Source organism: Rhea pennata, chromosome Z, assembly GCF_028389875.1.
Source record: "Rhea pennata isolate bPtePen1 chromosome Z, bPtePen1.pri, whole genome shotgun sequence".
In the NCBI taxonomy this organism is placed as follows: domain Eukaryota; kingdom Metazoa; phylum Chordata; class Aves; order Rheiformes; family Rheidae; genus Rhea; species Rhea pennata.
Window position 1 is genome coordinate 81,680,541 of NC_084702.1, and position 23,166 is coordinate 81,703,706.

The window sequence follows — 23,166 nt, forward strand, 5'->3', positions numbered from 1 at the left end:
ATCGATTAGAGAGTCTATTTATCTGCTCTAATTTGGCCATTTTGCACTGTCCCTGCATGACCATTAGCACCAGCCCCAAGGGCTCGGAAATTATAGATCAAGCACCCAATAATCACGATTAAAACAAAACTAGACAAGAAACACCTTACCACCTAGGTTTTGAAGCTGAAAATAGTAAGTTTTTCAATTTGCATCCCTTACATTATACTCAGGTTACATTTGCAAGGTTTTCTTTGCAAATATAAACACTAGATTATTTTTTTTAATGACACACATTTATTATGTGTGCCTAGCAGTGGGAGCTAGACTCTAAGAAAACCACAGACCTTTAAAAAAGGGGGGAAAAATAGGGTTCTATGGATTCATGGGAGAGCAGCTCTTGAGCACAGCATGATATGAAATACTTGCAACGCTGATTTAGCCTTCCACATGAAATGGGAACATGCAGATCCTTGGAGCTTTCTCAGCAGAGAAGCTCATCCCACTTTCTCAAGTATTGATTAGTCTTTGAAGTTAACCCAGGATCCTTATCTACAAAAACCTTCATGTCCCTTGTTCTCTGTTTCATGAAGAGCCTTGTACAGCTGTGTAGCTCTTCTAGTTTAGATTAACTCATGGCTTCTTCTACCATCAAGCTCCTCATTTTGCCTCTAGTAATTCTCCATCCCTCCACGGACCCCCTCTCATCCCTTGTAACCCAGATTATTCCCATCATTGCGGACAGTCCTTAGGCTTTGAGAACAGAGGTTACCGTGGATCTGGAAGGGAAGGACACAGTCCTTGTCAGTAATACAGGATACAGATGTACTGTTTTAATATAGCAAGTTAATTATAACAAGTCTGTATCAAAATTCAGAAGCTGTACACAGGGTACATTCTTCAGCTGTTTGTGAGCCATTCTGTCATCTGCCCTCTTTACATGTGAAAGGCAGAAGCACAAACACAGCAAAGGAAACAATGAGGACAAAAAAATCTGAGTTCATCCTCTCCTGTGTTTTGTCTTGCGTTATGTTAAAGAGGGACCAGAGGTGTGTGCAAACCCAATTCAGATCAGATTATTGGCCAGACTTTGTCCCTGAAAAAGCACATTTAACTGGAATTTTTTTAAATGTTGTTTTTATTTGTGTTTATGATTGGGGAGGTATTTTCACATGAACTTTTATCAAAAAAAAGTAAGTTTGACTGAAGTCAATATATATATACATACATATATATATACACATATCCATATGGGAGAAAAGCAGGGAGGAGAGGAGATTTAAGTTTGGAAAGTGTACTTCTGTAGGGCAGCGCCTACTTGGAAATGGTACTGAGCACTCTGTAGGGTTACATGTGCAACTAGCAGAGAAACATTGGCTGTATCAGAGGAATGTTTACTATTAGGCCTTTATTTTACATCCACACTACTACACCTTTAAGATGACCACAGGAAAATTACTAGCCAAAACATAATATTTACTTAAACAAATCTGATAAAATTATAGTGCAAAAAACAGCAAACAGCAAAAGCCCTCCCACCCTGGGATTGTGGTAACTTCTATAGAGCTTCACACAAGCTTCCTGTGGTAAGCAGGAGTTTACCTGAGGCTGAGGGGCTTAATCAGTGAATAATATTGGGGCCTGGCACTAGAGGGGTTGCATCTTCTGTACCCCTAAAAGAAATGACCATTTTGGTGTCTGCCCAATGCACCAGGAAAAAAAAATACTGTGACTGGCACTTCTGTGTTCTGCAGACTGAAATATTCTCTAACAGATAGAAACGTTTCAAAGTGTAAAAGCTGTCTTTGAGAGTAGGAAAGCCTTGCAATGCAGTTGCATGTTGCACACATGGATACACACTGTGTTTACAGTATGCACCATTTATAAGGAGATTTTCTTGACATGCTGGGAGGAACAGAGTTTCTCAGCCAGGAGGCAGATATCCACAGACCTCGATTTATGACCACCAGCACCTTTGTGTACCATTGCAAAGCAAGTTGTTTTTCCACTATACTGACGCCCTAACGTTGTTCGTGGGTGTTACAAATCAAAGGCAGTACGTTCCAATGAATAGGAGGAGTCAGACAGGGATTTATTCTTGGCTTTGCTACTGACTTGGTTTTGTGTGCTTTGGGGCGCTCACTTCTTGTTCTAATGCTGTATCCTTTTGCCTCTTTTTCCATATCCTAAATTCAGTCAGCAGAATTTTAGGACGTGTGCATATGCAGCAATACAACTTAGAAAACCTTCAGCTTGTGTGGAACAACACAGTTACCACAGTACATAGATAGATACAGAATATCTAAAAGATTAGCCTGCTCATTAATGTCTAGCTAGAATCCCACATCTTCTAGCAGCAGCTTAAGAAATTGTTCCATGAACAGCTTAAGGAGGTGAAGAAGGGATCCAGGGGTGTGAAGAACACGTATTTGCCGACTAGAGCTCCTACGGTGATGACCTTTCTCAAAGCTTTCTGCAATGTTTTCAGGCTTATACGAGTGCATGACGACCTATCACTGGGCTGGATTCAGCCCTGATAGACAAAGGCACTTCCCATTTGCCCTTCGTATGGCTGTATCTGCTCGTTCCGGGGCAGACTGGTCTAGAAGCCCAGCAAGCTAGTTCCTCGTTTTGGGATGATTCATTTATATTAAAGAAAAAGCTTACATTAATATATTCCCTACCAATTTGGAAGCCCTTGTACTTGATAAAATCCTAAACTACTTCTTGTCTAGAAGGTAGAAGACAGTGATTAGCAGCTCTTTACAGAATCTGGCACAACCCAATCCAGCTCCCTACCCCCAGTTTATTCAGAGAGCTGGATGGAAAGTCAAAGCTGGAATGTAAACACCAAAACCAATATCTGTGCAGAACAGCAGGGAAACGGAAACGTGCAGCCAAAGCTTGTGCCTGGCCAGTTCAGGCAGGTTGGTGCTGCTGCCCCATGGCGTGGATGCTAAGCAGCAGTTCACAGTGGCTTTGGGGAACGCAGCAGTAGTGGGCAGTGACGATGGGTGAATGCACTCCCCAGGCTCACTGAGACTAAGTGATCCCATTGGCATTTCATTAGCAAGACCATCCTTTTGCCACCTCAGCCTCCTTGCATTGGTCTACAGATTGGTTCAAATCTTAACCTATAGGTTCTTCAAAAGTTCTTTATTCAAAGGAAGACTCAATTCTCCTCCATTATTGAGGTTCTCAGTTATCACTGCCACCAGTGCAGCATTACCAGCGGTGTATCTAATCACTCACACTTTCTTTTTGTTCTTCCAGTGACCCACAAAATTCTCCATGAACAATCAAACTTTGAAACAGGTTCCAGGCTGCCACACAGAGAGCCAAAGCCTCGACTGCCAAGGTAGCATTCTCTGAAGTCCTGCCAGGTTCACAAGTGAGGCCAGTTTCAGTGAGCAGATGAGACAATGCACAGGAGGGGGAATTTGGTATACTAGAAAGTCTTTTAGAACTGGGAAGAAGAAACAAAAACCAAGCAATGTTTATTATTTCTCAATCAGTAATTTTTTATCTTAACAAATAAAGGTCTGAATTATGGCTAGACAATAAGCCAGGGACCACATCAATCCTCTTTAACATAGTGAAGGTTTGATTTGAAGTAACACTTTACCATATGCCTCTCCATTAGGTTTTAGCGGTTGGCTAAGAAATTGGTCCTTAATAATCCACTGTCTGTTACACACAGCCTTTAGCTTGGTTCAGGAAACCTTCTCATGTAGGTAGCTTGCCCAGCACCATCTCTGCACCATGAGACTCCACACCATTCTCCATGAAGTTAGATTTGATGGCATGTTTCATTCCAGTCACCTTTAATCTCCTTGTCCGATCTGCTTCTTCCACTACTATCTCTCATGTCCTGAAACCTCCTATAGGAGAGCTACAGTAGCTCTTTCCCTCTTCCACAAAAATTTGATAGCATTCTGTAAATATTCAGAAATTCTCCTTATATATCCATACATTCTTAAATCTACACAAATTCTGAATTACAGAAGCCTCTTCAGCATATTAGCACAAAGCAGTGGGGGGAAAAAAACCTCAAAGGGTCTGATTACTATCTGGCAGCAAGTTTAACATCTGGAGCGAGGTGACTTTTGCTATAACTCACCGTATAGTTTGTCAAGTATGTCAGTCTGAGAGTAGGAAATAGCTACTGTTTTGTTCCAGAATGCAGTCAAGCTTGCTCATTCTGCAAAAGGAGCGGGAAAATAGGTGAAAAGGGTAAATTCAGAGACATATAGGTAAGAAAGAAAAGACTATCCTTGCAGTTCTCATTTCTTAGAGCATCTTTCATCCATCCTCGAAGTTCCTATTCCTCACACTCCTTCTTCAAATCAAACCAAAGACACACTGCAAGTCACACTGCAAGGCCACAGTAGTCCCAAAGAAACCCCAAGATGACATTGGAATTCAGACCTTTAAGAGCAGCTCCGGGCACAACTTCATTTCTTCCGACTGTAATAGCTGCTGTGATGTCAAGATTAGGTTCACTAAAAATCTGGCCATGCTTCTGACCTTGGACCATCATAGCTACAAACACTGGATGATTCAATTGTCACAGCAGCCAACAGTCTACTCCCGTTGGAGTTGGTGCCTTGGTAACTAATCATCCAGCACCTAAATTTCTCATTTATTTTCCACGAGATGTTTCTGAGGGGAACTAAGTAAAAAATTTCCTGCTTTTCTGCTATTGGAGATTAAGTTTAAAATTAACAAAGCCATAACCCAACCCCCCACCCCCCAACAAAAGACCTGGTTCCATTTTTTCCAGAATATGCGTTTACTACACTTCAAAATTCACATCCCATGTTTTTCCCATGCAGATGTTGTCTAAGGCAAAACAGAGTATACTAAGCAAGTCTGCTATAAAGGCTCCAGTGAAGGGGAAAAACGAAAAAACAAACAAAAAAATTCATAGGCACTACAGGTCAAAAACCATTGTCTTGCACACCAACTTTACCATATTGCCATGAATTTATTGATTGCTGATTCAGATTAGTTTGTGTATATAACATGCAAGATGGAGAAAAAAACAATCTTTTACTATAAAAATATGGACATCACATAGCTCAACAACAATTCTATGAATGGCAAATCCAGATAAAATCTCGGTGCAGGTAGCAAATGATGCTCTTTTTTCCTTCTTTTTCTTTTCGCTGCAGTAAAAGAACTCAGTTTATTTATGGCTAAGAAGCATTCAGATGACTCAACAGGTATTTAATTAATTCTATTTGATAACTTGATTACAGCAGAGAATTTGCTAAGATGCAGTAGCAGAAGAGTACACCACGCCAACCGGAAAACATGGGACTGCTCTATTATGAAAACATTCCTTAGCAGGAAATAAGAAAGCACTGCTCGGCCTACAATTCAACCAGAGCGGACAGCAATTCAAGTCAGCACACAATGCTGGAAACCAATTCTATTTCAAAATTACCAATAGCTTTGGGTCTTCAATCAGTCATTTCTTGTTTGAAACAGAGGGAAGAACCTTATTTTATTTATTTATTTTTAACTTTTAACATCCAGATGTCCATGAGCTAACAGGCAGTCCTCTTAAAATGGTAATTCAGCATGTTAGGTGTGCATGGTCCCACTATTGCACGCTGTCCACAAGTACCAGGGAAAAATAACAGTGTACCTCACAATCAGCCTCAATAAATAATTTGGAAAAAAAAGAAGTACACCTCTCTTGCAGTGGAATTTTGCATTCAATACCACACACTTTGCTACTCAATAAACTCAAACAAAACTTTCATTAAAAGCAGTAGAAGCTAGAAGATACAATGCTTAATATATTCATTCTAGTTTTTATACTTCATTGAGCTATAAAGATGATAACATCTTCACAACATCCTCAAAAAATCAGAATCTGGGAATTTAAAGAGCTTGACCTTCCGATTTCTCCAACAAGAAATCACAAAAGGGAAAACAGAGGTCAAAAAAATTAAATGCCCCAAATATTTTATTAATAAATCACAGAAATTAAAGAGAAAAGCACATCTTCTGTTTTTTTAAAAGACAGCTTATCAGGATCTTTGTTTTACGGTGACTTGAGAGTATAGATGTGTATATATGTATGTGTGTGTGTGTGTGTGTGTGTGTGTGTGTGTATATATATATATATATATATATATGCCTAACAATTTTTTTCTAAGGTTTCTTCCAGTTAATTAATAGCGCTTTCCTTTAAAAAGGGTTTCCTCCCAACTAAATTAGTGATCGTATTAACAACTAAAAATTAAAATTAACAATTGCAGTAGGTCTTGTTCTCAGGCTGTAGTATGGTAGAGTGAATCGTTCTTTTCCAAGCATCAGTTGCTTGATTTTCTTGCATTTCATCACAAGGATGACTACGGTTTGCAGCGCTGGACGAAGCGTGGATAGAGACAGACATCTCTGATATGGTGTCTGTTCAGAATCCAGGTCAGGAATCGTTCTAATCCCAAACCATATCCACCATGAGGGCAGGTACCGTATTTCCTCTGTGAATTTAAAAGCAGAAAGAAGATACTAAGCATGCAATTATTACCGAAATAACAAGCTGAATAACACCAGCAGAAAAAAAAAAGATCATTCTGTGAATGAATGACAGGGATACTAGATTATGGTCTTCCCAGGCAAGATTTCTGTGTTCAACTTCTGATGGGGAAGACTAGAAAAGAAAGCTGAAAAGGAAAGTCTTAATGACTTTTTTCAGCCTTGACCTTTTTTTCTCCTGTTACACTAGGTAGAACTATTCAAGTCTGAAGAGACCAATCTGAAAGACATGGGCCTCACAAAGGTAGCGCATTGCAGAAGACGTTACCAGAGGCACATACCGGCATAAGCCAGTCTAATGAAGGTTATCTGTAAGGGCAGTGTGTATGGCAGCAAGCAAAAGCAATTTCAACAGAACAGAAGCTGTTATCCATTGCATTTTACAAATGGATAACTGATCATCTATTTCTGGCCAGAAAAACTATGTTTCCAATTTAGACTGTATTGCTTTAAAAGGAGTTAAAAAAGAAAAAAAAAAACAGATACCATGTTCCCTGACAAACAGCACATGGAGTCTGTTTTACACACCTGATCAGTGTACCAGTAATACGGTGTGGGATCAATGCCCTCTCTCTTGTAGCCTGCTATTAGCTCCTCACTGTCCCAGATGCGCATAGAGCCTCCAACAATCTCACCAACATTAGGCATCAACACATCAACCTACAATACACAACATGAGATCAAGCTAGTACAAATAAGCTGTCTACACAAGACGGAAGGAAAAGCAGCCCAAATTTAAAAGCATATTTCCATAACACTTTTTACCATATAATTTTAACTCTCTATGAGGGAAGAAGTGAAGGCAATTCCTGCTAGACCCAGCTTATGGACGGAAGAAACCAACTGATTAGGTTCTCTAATTCAATCTCTGATACTCCTGACAACACTGAACTACAAAACACAAGAACAGTAGCACTGCTGAGAACAGCACCTACTCTTCCACGCTGCCAAACAGCTAGTTTTCAGACCACAGTTTTCAACAACAGTCAGAGAAATACAAGCACTTTAGGGCTGCTTTTATTTTTTATTTTTTTTAGCACCAACAAGCTTTGCCAAGAGACTCCCATCAAAATGAAGTTTGATAAGATTTTTTCAAGCTTTTGCTGCAATACTCATTTTACACTCATTCACGTAGACATTCCCGCCCTGTTTAGGAGTCTGTAACACTAGGCAAAACATCAACTTACAGATTCCGTAAGCCGGGAATCCTCAGAGCAGCGTGACATATAAAAGGACTTTATCTCTGCAGGAAACCGACACAACAGGATTGGCTCATTAATGGTGTCTGTCATTAATCTCTCAGGAGCTTCAGGAATATCCTGTGATTAAAGAAGATTTTATTAATATTTAGAACTAGAAACACTACAAAGTCTTAAGTTTCACATCAGGCAAGAAAGACAAAGATAGTTTCAGATCACACATATCCACATATTCATCCACTGTACCTAAATTTTTAGTCAAACTGATCTTAGAAGAACAAGAAATTTTATATAATGATCACCCCAATGTTTTAGACAGAAAGCTTATGAAAAGTCTAACTTGAAGGGAGACTTTCCAAATGACTAGTAAGCATTGAAGAGCCTAAATTCCTTCCTCCCCAAAACAGTTTTCCACAAACCTTAGTTCTAAAGAAGTTCAAGTGCTTCCTTGTTATGTGTTCAGGGATATCCATGATTAAATTCAACTGATGAGTTACAGCCATGAGAGCACTTTTAAGTTTTCTGACTGAAATTTGATATACTTTGCTAGATGTTTCACAGTTTATAATCAGAAATTTAGTTTTAATCAAACCAGCAGGTTTTGTGTTTAAAAGAGGGGAGACAGGCAGGATGACACCACAATTAGACAGACACAAACCACCAGAGATTATGTAACTGTGTCCAATTCTGGGATCCCTACATCCAGTTCTGGGCTCCCCAGTACAAGAGAGACATGGAGCCACTGGAGAGAGTCCAACGCAGGGCTACGAGGACAAGTACAGGACTGGAGCACCCGCCCTATGAGGAACGGCTGTGAGAGCTGGGCCTCTTCAGCCTGGAGAAGAGAAGGCTGAGGGGGGATCTGATCAATGAGTATAAGTATTTGAAGGGAGGGTGTCAAGAGGACGGGGCCGGACTCTTTCCAATGCTGCCCAGCGACAGGACAAGAGGCAACAGGCACAAACTGAACCACAGGAAGTTCTGTCTGAATATGAGGAAAAAATTCCTTCCTGTGAGAGTGACAGAGCACTGGGGCAGGTTGCCCAGAGAGGTTGTGGAGTCTCGTTTTCTGGAGATATTCAGAAACCATCTGGACATGGTCCTGGGCAACATGCTCTAGGTGACCCTGCTTGAGCAGGGGGGTTGGACTAGATGATCTCCAGAGGTTCCTTCCAACCTCAACCACTCTGTGATTCTGTAACCATGGCTTATTAAGCATTGTTTAATTAAAAACTCCTCCTATCTCCCAAAGTTTTAACTCTTTCAGCCAATGCTAACACATATTTTTTAGACTAGAGGTTAAAGTCAGAATACTAGAGTTTTCTTTAGAAAGAAAAAACAGCCACACCTGCTGGTTACTTGTTTTCAATCCAGCCAAACACTGCGTTGCAGCACTGAGTTGCAGCACACAGTCAGGAAATGGTAAGGAAGGAATAGGAACATAACCTTTCTCACAAAGAAAGCATTCATCTGAAAAAGGGCAGGGAGAGGAGAGCAGAATCCTCATTTCCCTATGGAACCCAACATTCAATACAGTTTGAAGGCCTTTCCCTCTCTTCACCTCTATAATCCTTTCATACAGATGGGAAAAAAACAGCAGCAGAAAAACAAAACAAAACAAAACACCAGCACACCAGATTGAGCAACCAGTTTTTCTTCAGACTTTACTCGGTAGACTTCAAAGTTAATAAAATTATATAATCTCTCCCTGCAAACCCTGCTTCTCTTAAATCCTTTTATGACTATGGCTACACCACCACCAAGTCCTATTGAGTTCCTTCAAAGCATTCTGCCTTACATGCTGGCAAGAAGTGAGACAAGGAACAGACGGACAGATGACAAAACAGAGTTTGATTCCAGCATTCCAAGACTGCATGAAAACCCAAGCACCACGGCACCTCCCCAGTACAACTGCAATACAGCATCACTACATCTCCCAGCACAGTCTGGGCCTGAGGTTTAGAGCAAAATCCACTTTGACTTAAATGGGACTATAATTTCACTCATCAGCATCATCCTAAACCAAACACAGCAGATTTCACACAGGGAAAAAAAAATCTAATAGCATTGTGGCACAAATACACTGTTCTTCCAGTCACTGACTATTACAGCTTTAGTGCAGGGCTACGCAATTTTGTATGTTCTAATTCCTCAAGAGCCTCAAAAGGACTTACTTCTCCAAACTCATAGTAAGTGCCATCTTCCTTCTTCACATTGTGTTCCTTTAACCATGCAATGGCGTCAGTATAGTTCATTCGTCGGAAAGGACGTTTAGGGGGCTGGAAGCCCTGTCAATAAAAACGGACATAAAACCAGTTAGAGGCATATCTTTAAGAAAGATATTTTTCTAATTGATCGGTAAGTCTGCTTCCAGACCTAAAGTATATACATGGCTCTTGCCAGCTCATGCATCAATAAGTTGTTAATTAAAAGATCAAGCTCAGAGAAGCGCTGAAGCAAGAACCAAACACTGCTGTCTACCCAGTGCTGTAAAGTTCACAGAACAGATGCTGAAAAAGATCGTAGAAGAAAGTATTTTCAAGGCTAGTTCCTCCTGCGAATTCACTGCATATATGGGTGTTAATCTGACCATTCTGCAGAGGTTCCACACAAGGCCACGGGGTGCTATGCCACGATAGAACGTTTTTTCCTCCCTGCATGCAGAACTGTTTCTGAACTTGCCACAGCGATACCTTTGTGAGAAGTTCACAAGGTGGCTTGTGTCTGTGCTATTTCCTACCTCCTGTCTCATCTCAGCCCAAATTTAAAGGTGAACACAGCAGTAAAAATGCAATGTTTATCAGGAAAGTAAGTCCAAACAACTGGAGATGACTGGATCTATATGTCCTATGAGAGAAGAGCTAGAGATGGAGACAACAGGGCTTCAATAGACTGCTAACTTTCTTTGCAGAGCCAACAAATACAGTGTGTTTCTAACAACGGAAAATAGCTTTACAGAGCTCCAAGTTCCATGATAGAAAGTAAAACACTAAAGTTGTGTCATTGCTCTTTTGTGCTCAATCTGCAAGTACAAACTGGACAATTCTGCAAGCTCTGGGAAAAGTTTTTGTTCCACCGGTACAATACATGTTACAATAAACACAAGCACACAGCTGGCTCCTGTACCTTACTAATCTGTAACTTCTTCCACCTCAGTCCCCTTCTCCTGGGGACAGTTACCAGCTTTGCAGCATCATCACTTTTTGATGTCACTGGACATTGCTACAAAAGTCAGCACAGCTCATTGCCATGGCCGGTCTTTTTCAAATGGACGGGCATGCTGATCACAAAAGACCAAAGATCAGGTTTTCTAGTCTATTCACACTGCTGCCTACCGGGTTTAGGTCATGCAGTAAGCTTGCTGCAGGTGATTTCAAGACTCTGTCCACTACATCACAAACCAAATTCTCCAGACGATCCAACAGCTCCTCAAAACTTATAAAAGGGCATTCAGCTTCTATGTGAGTGTATCTGAAACAAAAGGTCATACCATTACAAAACACACCCAAGCAAGTTATCTTCAGCTATGAAAAAGCCTCAAGAGAAAGAATTCCCTTTATCCTCTTTTTCATTTCTCTCACTTCTAAACTGTAAAGGAAGTAAGGCTTTTAACACATTGTCAATGAAACAACACTATCAGTTGTATTTTCTAAATACATAAAACTTCTTAAAATTTTTATCAGCTCTGTTTAGCCTAAGTCTTCGTTCAGTAAACGGCAACATATTATGACCCACTGGTCATTCACAGAGACAAGATGCAGCCCCGAAAGTACATTTGCTCAATTCTTCCCTATTACCCTAATGCAGTCTTCTCACTGTACATTCCTTCATCCAGCTGTCTGCTGCTTCCCTGCTTTATAATTTTATACATACATAATCAATATGCATATTTTCTCCATACTCAGCCAAGTGTCTGCGTGTCCTGGATTGCTCAGCTCTGTATGACTGAGCAATACAAAAAACATCTCCTAATGCTGGAATGCAGGTCTCCAGGTAGAGCTGGGATGACTGTGTCAAGTATGCCTCTTCACCAAAATAATCCAGCTTGAACAGGGTTGAGCCTCCTTCAACCTGTGTTTGGACTAAAGTTGGTGGTGTCACCTGTTAAAGAAAAGCACTGTGATTACTTCAGTGCAGAATTAAGGATAATGACAATAACATGCAAGAGCAGTGATATAAAGCACACTCTTCCAGAACACAGCTACAAAGCTTTTGTACATAAGCATACAAGCTCTTCATTCTGATATCCTTCAGTACCCTAAAAAGCAGCATGCAGATTTTCTATGAATTATGCTGTAATGCTTTTATGCCCCAGCAATGTCTATATATCTTTGAAGATTTCAGGCCATGTCTACAGAAACAATCAAGTAAGACTTTCCTAATAAGCAGCTTTCCTTTTGCTCATTTTAGGTCAATCAGAAAGTCTATACAGTTCTTCCAAGAACAAGATGCTTCTGAAGAAAGGAGATGAAAGAAATCATTTGCAGACAAAGAAAAATATACTTACTTCATAGTATCCATTGGCAAAGAAGTGATCCCTGAAGGCCTGTACTACCATGGAGCGCACCTTGAAGATTTTTGACATATTCTCGCCTCGAATCATCATATGCCTGTTGTTAAGTTGCACATCAACCTCTGAATCCTCATTGAGGAGATTGTCAGCCCCTCCTGCCGGGGCTAGGCCAATGAGCTCCCAGTAGTCACAGCTCAGCTCATGACCTCCTGGAGCCTGACAATTTGAAGAGCAGCAACAATTTTAGTCTTTTTTTTTGCCACTTAGATGTCACCATGTGGCATCTTAACAGAGATGCTAATCCTTCCAGTTTAAACATAAGATGCTAAAGTCCTTCTAAATACAGCTGTTTTGAAAGTGGCTGCTTCATAACCCAGTCGTACCACTTCAGTCATACTACCCTTGAAAAACACCATTTTTAACCCACCACGCATCTTTCAGACTTAACTGTAAGACTGAGTACTACTGCCAGACAGTTTGAAGATAAACAGAACAAATCTAGAAACTCAAGTGTAATGTATCACAGAGAACTGGGTTAATTCAGCAGGAAGAACAGAATGCTAAGCAGGCCAGGGGAGCTCCTTACTATCTTCAACTACTCAACAGGTGGTTACAAAGAAGATGGAGCGAGTCTTCTTGGATATATCCAAGAAAAGGATAACAGTCACAAATTGCAGTAAAGTGATTTCAATTGGATATAAAGAAAAAACTCTTCACACCAAGAGTGGGCAAACTAGAGCATGGGCCTAGAGAGACTGTGCAATCACAGTCCGTGAAGATCTTCACAAACACACTCAGACAAGGCCTTGGCCAACCTGGCCTAATACTGGTTCTTCTTCAAGCAGGGGTTGGATCAGATGACCTTTAGAGATCCCCCACCCCCTCAACCAGAACTATTCTGCGGTAGCTTACACCGGCACAAAGTACCTTCCTATATGCCTTTAGGAACATCACACACACGCACACACACGAGTCCTCCCATGTATTAAAAGACAACACCAACTCAAAATTGCAGTACGACATCGGAAATATTTTGTTCTTTGTACTATGAGAAACATTCTGAATGGCAAACTCCCACAGAAGTCAAAACAAGTTGCTCAGATCATGACAAGGGAAAAACTAGCTCACTACATATATGAGTACCTTTGAGCTTGCCTGTCAGAGGGGCCTGAGCAATCTTTCTGCACCAGGCAACACTTCACCACTATGTGAAAACAGGAAGTTTCATACTGACTATTTTTCCCCATTCAGTTCCCTACATGACAAACATCCCAGATCGAGGGCTGAGCCCTGTCCAGCTGCTTGGGCTACAGAACTGACCTCTGCACTTCTGGTGCCAGAAGCTCCCTTATGTGAGTCACAGGAAAATATACTTTTGTTCCCTAAAATATGTTCTCCCTATCTCCCCTAGCATTTTCAAGATATAAATGCAATTTTACAAAGTCTAATCAACAGATATTTGATTCACCATAAAGAACAGTACAAATCTGGTGTTTTTGTGTACTGAAAGTATTACATTGCATATGCTATGCAAAGCCACAGAGAAGACTACTTTGAGCAAATACTGTCTAATGCATCTTGAAAATATTGTCTGAAACAGTGCAACAGCGCTCCAAGATGCAATTTTGTTTGCATCTTCTCTGCTATCCTAGAGTTAGTAAAACTACTCGAAAGAACAGACATGAGAATATGAAGTGTCAATCCACAAAGAAAAACAAATTCTTGCGTCTACAGCTAATGACAGTTTTGAGTATCTCTCTAAAAGAAGAGGTGAGCTTACAGAATAGCAAGATTAAATGTACATCTATTCTGCAAATCTCAACATTACTGCTTTGTGTTCTCCTTCAGAAAAAAAACAATGATACAAGTAGCTATCAAAAGCCTGTCTTGAAAAAACTACTTGAAATTTAATAGAACAAATCTGTCTCCAGCTTCCTTCCTGTTGCTGTATCACAAGTTAAGTTTTGCCACACAGATGCACGTTTACTTTTGTCTTTCAGTCACCTCTGTCTGTTATTAAGTCTTAAAGTCTTGCAGTAATTTTGAATAAATACCTTCTGTATGTTCTGATGCATGTACTGAGTTGCTGTCACAGATAAGGGTTCCTAAAAGTTTCTCTGCTGCCTTTGATTCCTTTTTGAGTCATTCTTCACACATAGCTCCTAAGCGTGTCTTTAGCCCTAGCTCCAGATTCAGACAATTTTCTGAATAGTTTTTAGACCTCAGCTATGAGAGAGGTATGAAGCATAAGCACCATCATATTTCAAGGGTTAAAATCACATCTGCCCAGTCACTAATCTGAGACCATTTAAAAAGTGCCTTGTTTATACTGCTTTACTGGAGGACAAATTAAGATCTTTAAAAAAACAACAGCGTGAAGAGTCTACAAGCACCTCTCAGTAAGAGAAAGGGCTAAGCTCAAATTCTTGATCTCATAAAATAAAAACTGAATAGACCTTATTCACTACATTTCCTAGAGAAAATAAAAGCATGTCATTTATTTAATAAAATTTTCCATTGATATACACTATAAAACATATACAGGATGTGTCATTAGAAAATTATTTCAGGCAAAAAGTAAAGCAGAACAGTCACTTAGTTCACACACACACATACACACACACAGAGAACTGTACGTGGCAGCAGTAGCTTTAGGACATTTGGGCTCTTAGTGCTTTTTGGTTTTGTTTTGATTTTTAAACAAATACACACTGAACTCAATAAGTAATTATTTCTACCTCTCCTTTTCATACCATCAGGAAAACGACAACCTGTTACAGAGCAGGAGAACCCAAACACACAGCCTTATCTAACTCCCATACCTGCTTGCCCTCAGGAACAAGGCTCAGCACACCATACACTGCAACGCTGCTCTCTGTAGAGAGAAGTAGCCCATTGTAACACTGACACTACACAGAGAGAAAGAAACAAAGGCACAGTTAACATAACTTTTAATTTCTATTTTTCCCATGAGATCTACTGGAATCACAGACAAGATTAATGCATAATTACTTCTAATCACTTTTCACATTGACAAAAAACTCTAAGGGCAGGAGATACAATTTAATAATAATAGGATTTAATCAATAGGTTTAGGAGTTTCCAACAGTCTATATAAAGTAAAAACAGATGAGGTATGAACTCTTCATTTATTCACTTAGAGATAGAACAGACTTATATCATTACAACTTACCAGTTCATCTGAAAGGACACACTGTAGAAATCCTGTGCCGTCTCTCAAAACTACGAACATCAAATTTTTTCCTAGTTAAAAACAGAACAAAAATGCAGAGAGCCTCAGATTTATTCACTGATCCACTGAACAGATCCACCCCAAGAAACATTAGCCCCTGGAGTGCAGCTTATTACTGAAGGATCGTGATTATGTTAAAAAACAAAACAAAACAGAAGACGCAGCAGGTAAACTCTGAAACGCTAGCTCAGTTACAGAAACCTTTCACAGAACTGTACTTTGTATAACTTGAGCTAAAATAAGCTTCAACAAACATCAAGAGTAAAGCCTGCTCCAACCCCAGCAGGGCTGGGATTTCACTGCCATGTCATGACCTCAGCAAACATGCCCAGGTCCTGAGGTCCACATCTTCACAAAAGCATCTGGCAAGGAATTCTTGTTTTCTAGGAACTAGAATCAACCACAGAGAAGCAGAACCAAAGACGAATATCATATCTAAATCCACAACTGCTTGGTCAAGTCCTTCAGTGAAAAAAGATTACACAGGTATGAATCAGCTTTGTCACACACTGCCAGATCTTTTTATTTTTATATAAATATATATATATATATGTATATATATATATGTGTACACACACACATATATATACATATATACTTACACATATATATGTATCTCATAAGATAACACAAAAAGCAGCTTACAGTTTTCTGGCTTTGTACTGGGAAGTTTTATGCAGATCTCTCACTCCCCAGCTGATGCCACCTTGCAAACTGGGATACTGAGCATTTTGAAAGTAGGTATTATTCACTATACTTAGAAGTTATGTCACTTTACATAACTTAAACTGATTTGTTGATTTTTACTATGAGAAGATGTTAGTTAGCTCTTCAATTTGAAGGATTTAAGAAATGAAACAAATTAAGTCTTTTTAAAAAAAAATCTGTAAGACTGGCCTGCAAGTCAAACATCCCAAAGGTATTGGACTAAAAGGTCTGTACACATTCATACATTATGATTAAGAAGGCTCTACATATTCCTATATTACGCAGAATTTGTCAGTGGTACACTGGTCAGTTTGGTATACCAAATGGGACATCTAAGTGATGGTCTAAAAATTTCAGAAGGAATCAAACAGCATTTATACTAAATTTTCAGATCTCCATGGCTACTGAATTTGTTCCATCTTTTTGCACAGGTTTGATAACTTTTAAGTACTTGCAGTTTACCTTGCCTACGTAATCTGTGAATCCAGCCAAAGATCTTCACTCTTTGCCCTCTGTAAGCCTCCAGTTCACCAATCTTTACCTGCACAGCAAGGAATAGAAGCAATCAACCGGAGAAAAATCACCATTTAGATGACATTTGCCACATAATTACAATATCTCCTCTCCAAAAATATCTCCTCCTAGCACCTGAATGGAAGTTCCATGCAAAATACAAGCACAGCTGTCAAAGCTAAACAGCTGTTTAGGAAGGAAAGAGTATTTTATCCAGTTATATCAAAGACAGCATGTTTGGACAATACTAACAGACCTCATATTGAGCCTATTCTATTCAGCAGGCTCACTTTGCCATAAAGAAACTAGGAACTATAATATCCTCGATTAGTCAAGAAACTCACTTCGGATTTGGCCAAATAAAGAAGTCAAAATACTTTAACAGCTCACACCTGAACACCAGAGTGTTCAGCTATTACTGAACTAAAAGATGCATTAAATCACCAGATAATTTAGAAACACTTTCTGCTGCTCTGAAGTGTGAGTGGGCTTCTCCAGATTAATTTCTAAAAATATTCAATAGACAAGTTCAGTTAACAGTCTAAGAAGCAAAGGACATCAAATCTGGATCTGACATCGGCACACCTAGATATGTAGGTGAGGTATTGACACTGCTATGGTCTGAAAAATTAATCCAGCAGGCACCTCTGAAAAGGATCAGGCCTCAGTAAGTCTGACTGCTACAGTGTGGTGGTCTAGAAGAGACAGCAATTGATTTCTGCACAGCTGGGTACAGCTGCCCCTTTCAGAAAGGGCAGCCATGGGAGGGCAAGGCTCAAACCAAAACCATCTTCCACACATGCTGCACAGGGCCTGTCCGAAAACATCACTAAGCAGCACATATAACATCTGCATACTAAATTAAGGCCTACACAGTCCCACCAAATCCATCAGGACTGCAGAAATAACCACATAAAAACTGTACTCCCCATCTCAACAACTTATGTTCTCTAACTAGCAGTGTTTCTTCACTCTCCACCACAACAACAATCAGCTAAAGGCAGCAAAAAATAATGAGCTGTCTCAAACAGAAGTAGGGTCTCTACCAGTAGACAGAAAAGGACACAGAGAAGTCTGATACACAAACTGACAAAACTCAGGTAATACTAATAGACATGGATAACCAGAAAAACAGAATTACATTTATGGTTAGCAACAAGACAGTGGCCTTCAACAGCTGCCAGTGCCACAAAGCAGGGTCAGAACCAACATTCGTACGGAGAAGAGGCTGCAACTAAGGCCATGCATCAAGTATGCCAAATCTCACTCACACATTTTGGCTCTGGAAGACTAGGATCATTCTTGATAACAATTTTCTTAGCTTCCTCTAGGTTCTTCTCTCTTCTCAAGAGATCTTCTGCCTGGTTGTTAAAAAAAATTGTTAAACAATTGCTACTAGCCTTCATAAGATTCTCATGCTTCACAGTTACTGGAGACTGTAACGTACACTTACAGACAACATGTGTCTTGAAAAGCTCTGACATTACTCTGCTAGGGCCTAATCTAGTGACTAGGTAACCTCATCGTCCACGATGAGAAACTACACACATTTCATATTTTTTGCAGGAAATCTAAAGTCAATAAACTACAATTATATAAAACTCACCCAGTTTCACCCATTTGCTTGTTGTGAATCTAAACAAAGGCAAGTTGTAAATACCCTATATATAGAAAAGAATGCTACAGGGAGGAACAACCTGAAGGTTTTCCTTTGTGGGGTGGGAGAGTGAGGCTTTTCATGTCTTTGGGAAGGAAAGGTGCCATGCTGCTTCCAATGTGCTATCATCTGCAACCTACCTCTTTCTTCTCCTTAGCCTCATTCTTCATTTGTTCCCTGTGCCACAGTTTTTTGACATTCTTCATCTGTGACTTTGAAATAATGCTCCATCTCTACATAAATCCAGGGAGACAGCAGAAAATAAGAGATTACATTTGTGTTCCTTCACACAAAGGAGCATTAAAATAGAAATTTCTACTTGGAAGCTCTAATGTTACAGTACCTCATTTTCTTTTTGTGAATCCACATAAATAGTAGGAAATGGTTCCTTTCCTGCTGTCATTAGAGCCTAAAAAGGTGGGGGAAAAGTTGACAAAATGAATGACACTGTAAGTAAACTAAACCCATGCTGAGATAAAGCAGACTAAGGTCATGAGAGAGAGAGCAGAAATCCTCTGGTCAGGAAGTGGGGGGACAGAGGTATAAAATTCACATTTAGAAGTACATTACATATACAGTGCCAGCCACTTGACCTAAGTGAATCACAGAATCAGTAAGCTTGGCAGAGACCTCTGGAGATCATCTAATCCAACCCCCCTGCTCAGCAGGGTCACCTAGAGCATGGTAGACAGGGTTGCATCCAGGCGGGCCTTGAAGATCTCCAGACAAGGAGACTCCACAACCTCTCTGCACAACCTGGTCCAGGGCTCCGTCACTCTCACAGGGAAGAAATTCCCCCTCACAGTCAGGCGGAACTTCCTGTGCTTCAATTTCTGCCCGTTGCCTCTTGTCCTGTCACATCGGACAACTGAAAAGAGTTTGTCCCCGTCCCCTTGACACCCTCCCTTCAGGTGCTTGTACACATTGATCAGACCCCCCTCCTAATGCAGCCCAGGACACCATTGGCCTTCCTGGCCACAAGGGCACATTGCTGGCTCACGGTCAGCTTGTCCACCAGCACTCCCAGGTCCTTCTCTGCAGAGCTGCTCTCCAGCAGGGCAGCCCCCAGCTTGTCCTGGTGCCTGGGGTTATTTCTCCCTAGGTGCAGGACCCTGCACTTGCCCTTGTTGAACCTCAGGAGGTTCCTCTCTGCCCAGCTCTCCAGCCTGGCCAGCTCTCTCTGAATGGCCGCACAGCCCTCCGGTGTGTCAGCCCCTCCTCCCAGCTTGGGATCATCAGCAAACTTGCTGAGGAGGCACTCCGTCCCCTCATCCAGGTCACTGAGGAAGAAGTTGAACAGGATGGGACCCAGTCCTGAGCCCTGGGGGACGCCACTAGCCACAGGCCTCCAACTAGACTCCACACCACTGATGACGACCCTCTGAGCTCTGCCTTTCAGCCAGTTCTCAATCCACCTCACTGTCCGCTCATCTAATCCACACCTGCTGAGCTTATCTAGGAGGATGTCAGGGGAGACAGTGTCAAAAGCCTTGCTGAAGTCAAGGAACACAACGTCCACTGCTCTCCCCTCATCTACCCAGCCAGGCACTCCATCATGGAAGGCTATCAGGTTGGTTAAGCAGGATTTCCCCTTGGTGAATCCATGCTGACTACTCCTGATCACCTTCTTGTCCTCCATATGTCTGGAGATGACATCCAGAAGGAGCTGTTCCATAACCCTTCCAGCGATGGAGGTGAGGCTGACCGGCCTGTAGTTGCCTGGGTCCTCCTTCTTGCGCTTTCTGAAGACTGGAGTGACATTGGCTTTCTTCCAGTCCTCAGGCACCTCTCCAGTTCTCCAGGACTTCTCCAAGATGACGGAGAGCGGCCTGGCAACAACATCCGCCAGCTCCCTTAGTACCCGTGGGTGCATCCCATCTGGACCCATGGATTTGAGGATGCCTAGCCTGCCCAGAAGGTCTCTAATCCTTTCCTCCTCAACCAAAGCAAAGTCCTCCCTTCTCCAGACTTTCTCCCTCACGTCCAGGCTGCAGGATTCCTGAGGGCTGCCCTTAGCAGTGAGGACTGAAGCACAGAAGGCATTCAGCAATTCTGCCTTCTCTGCACCCCCTGTCACCAGGGCCCCCGCCCCATTCAGTAGTGGGCCCACATTTTTCCTAGTCCTGCTCTGGCTACTGATGTATCTGAAGAAGCCCTTCCTGATGTCCTTGACATCCCTTGCCAGACTCAATTCCAGCTGGGCCTTAGCCTTCCTCGTCCCATCTCTACCTACTCTGACTGCATTCCTGTAATCCTCCCAAGCAGCCTGTCCCTTCTTCCACAGTCTGATACTTTCTTCTTCTGTCTGAATTTGGCCAGGAGCCCCTTGCTCACCCATGCAGGTCTCCTGCCCCTTTTGCTGCACTTTTTACTCAGAGGGATGCACCACTCTTGAGCTTGAAGGAGCTGATGTTTGAATATTAGCCAGCTCTCACGGACCCTGCTTCCTTCTAGGGCCTTAGTCCATGAGACTCCTCCAAGTAGGTCTCTGAAGAGCCCAAAGACCGCTCTCCTGAAGTCCAGGGTTGCAGTCCTGCTTACTGCCTTACTTCTTTCCTGCTGGATCCTGAACTCCACCATCTCATGGTCTCTGCAGCCAAGGCTGCCCCCAATCTTGGTATCTCTAACCAGTCCCGCTCTGTTGGTAAGGACAAGGTCCGGCAGGACACCCTTCCTCCTAGGCTCCTCCACCATTTGTGACAAGAAGTTGTCATCAATGCACTACAGGAGCCTCCTGGACTGCTTGTGCCTTGCTGTGTTGTCCCTTGAGCAGGAGTCAGGGTGGCTGAAGTCCCCCTTGAGAACCAGGGCCTGTGATCATGAGGCTACCTCCAGCTGTCTATAGAAGGCCTCATCGACTTCCTCTTCCTGGTCAGGTGGCCTATAGTAGACACCCACAACAGCGTCCCCCATGTTAGCCTGCCCTTTAAACCTCACCCATAAGCTCTCGACTGCCTCCTCCTCCTCCTCCATCCCTAGGCCGAGCTCGATGCATTCCAGTTGCTCTCTCACATAAAGAGCAACTCCACCACCTCGCCTTCCTGGCCTCTCTCCCCTAAAAAGCACATATCCATCCATGACAGCATTCCAGTCATGCGAGCTATCCCACCATGTCTCTGTGATTGCACCGTGAACTGAAAATAAACAGCACGTATGTTTTCTGCAGTTACCTTTAAAACAGTTTTGAATGGTTTCTTCTGTGTCCCATCACCAGTGGAATCATTGCCCTCTCGCTCAGAGACATACAGTTCTTCTGTAACACAGGACAAATACAGACAGTTGCTTAAAAAAGTATCAACTATGCCTATATTCAGAAAGAAATTGGACATATACAAGGATTTTAAATCTTCAGAACTATCAGGAGTGATAAACCTTGGCCAGATAGAATAAGACTGTTAGTATTTTCCATTTTTAAAATCAGTACACGTAATAAGTGAATTATGCCAAATCTTTAGGGATTTCCAAGAGATTAAACTCTTGAAAGTTGCTGGTTAACGTCAGGAACAAAAAGAAAGAAGCTTTCTATGGAAATAAAACTTTTTTTTTTTTTTTTTTTTTTTTGATAAGAAGGCAAATAAGTTGAGAGAAGTCAACCAGATGTATAGCTGAGCTGTCTGACTCATAGCCAAGAAATGAATCTCCTATTAAAAAGAACTGAGGCTATTCCTTTTTCCACAGCTGAACTGGAAGTCAAAACCAGAGGACAAGATCTGTTTGCTCCAGGCTCCACAAAGCACTGCCACAATCCCCTGCTCAGGTATGGGCAGTCTGTAAAAGTGAACCTTCCTTCTAATGCGAAAGCATGTAGTTCCAGCATCCAAGGGAAGAGCAAGTAACACCTCTGTCTGATGGTAAGCTCATTACTAAAACCCTATTAGCATTCCTCGAGTTTTGAGTAAGCCATTGGTTGGCCTTCTCCACACTAAACAGCGAAGCTCCGTAAGCCTTGCTTGCCGTAAGGGGCATTTTCAGTCTTTTAAGGAAGATGCGAAGTTCTGAGAATGATTAAAGCACTCCAGCTCACTACCAGCTTCATTAACTGCTAGCAGCCAGAGCTGAGTACAGCAGCCTACAAGAGCGAAATGCTGAGGTTATCCACATGTGACATACATGCACGCATGTCAACCCACACGCGCACACATACGCACACACGCCATTCTTCTGTACCGCTTCCGCAGATCCAGAAGTCAGAAACACACCGGTGAAAACTTTCATTACGGGATATTTTTGTCAAGCAGATGGTAAAGTAATGTACACTTTAAGTAGCTCCTTTTAAGAAACGGAATTCTATCGGGAAAGTGTGCGCACGTGTTTCAGCTGGAGCGCTTCCAGGTATTTTAGTTTCCACGGAAAACGCCTGCGTGTGAAAGCCCACAGGGGCAAACGCCCCCGGCCTGGCAGCGGCCCCCCCCGGCCTGGCAGCGGCCCCCCCGGCCTGGCAGCGCCCGCCTCCTTCAGCGAAGAGCCGTCACTGACGCCAGCGCCCAGCCGGCAAAGCCTTCGGGGACGCGCCCGCCGCCATCTTCCCCCACGCGACGGCCGCCGCGCCGCCGCCAGGCCTGCGGGCGGGCGCCCGGCACCGCCCCGCCCCGCCCGCTGCCCCCGGCCCGGGCCCGGCCTCACCCATGACGAGCGGCGCCGTCCTGCCCAGCACCTCGCCCGCCATGCTGCCGCGGCCGCCGGAAGTGGCGTCACCGCGCTGCCGGCGGTTGCATCATCCGCCCCGCCCCGCGCCCGCCGGGCATGCGCCCCCGCTGCGCAGGCGCGCGCGGGGGGGCGGGGCCGAGCAGGG

The 23,166-nt window shown here is 42.4% G+C and overlaps 1 protein-coding gene across 1 annotated transcript; it reads right to left on the bottom strand.

Moving 5' to 3' along the window:
* Positions 1 to 4,946: 4,946 nt before the first annotated feature.
* On the bottom strand, positions 4,947 to 23,061 carry NARS1 (asparaginyl-tRNA synthetase 1). The gene is made up of 15 exons (XM_062600234.1): positions 22,998 to 23,061; positions 21,545 to 21,627; positions 18,718 to 18,783; positions 18,515 to 18,607; positions 17,989 to 18,078; positions 16,667 to 16,745; positions 15,437 to 15,507; positions 15,066 to 15,152; positions 12,238 to 12,459; positions 11,632 to 11,831; positions 11,066 to 11,201; positions 9,905 to 10,018; positions 7,719 to 7,850; positions 7,060 to 7,191; positions 4,947 to 6,476 (listed from the first exon to the last, which is right to left on the bottom strand). The coding sequence occupies exons 1-15, from the start codon at positions 23,038 to 23,040 to the stop codon at positions 6,345 to 6,347; spliced, it is 1,680 nt and encodes a 559-aa protein (XP_062456218.1). The 5' UTR covers positions 23,041 to 23,061; the 3' UTR covers positions 4,947 to 6,344.
* Between the last annotated feature and the right edge of the window lie 105 nt (positions 23,062 to 23,166).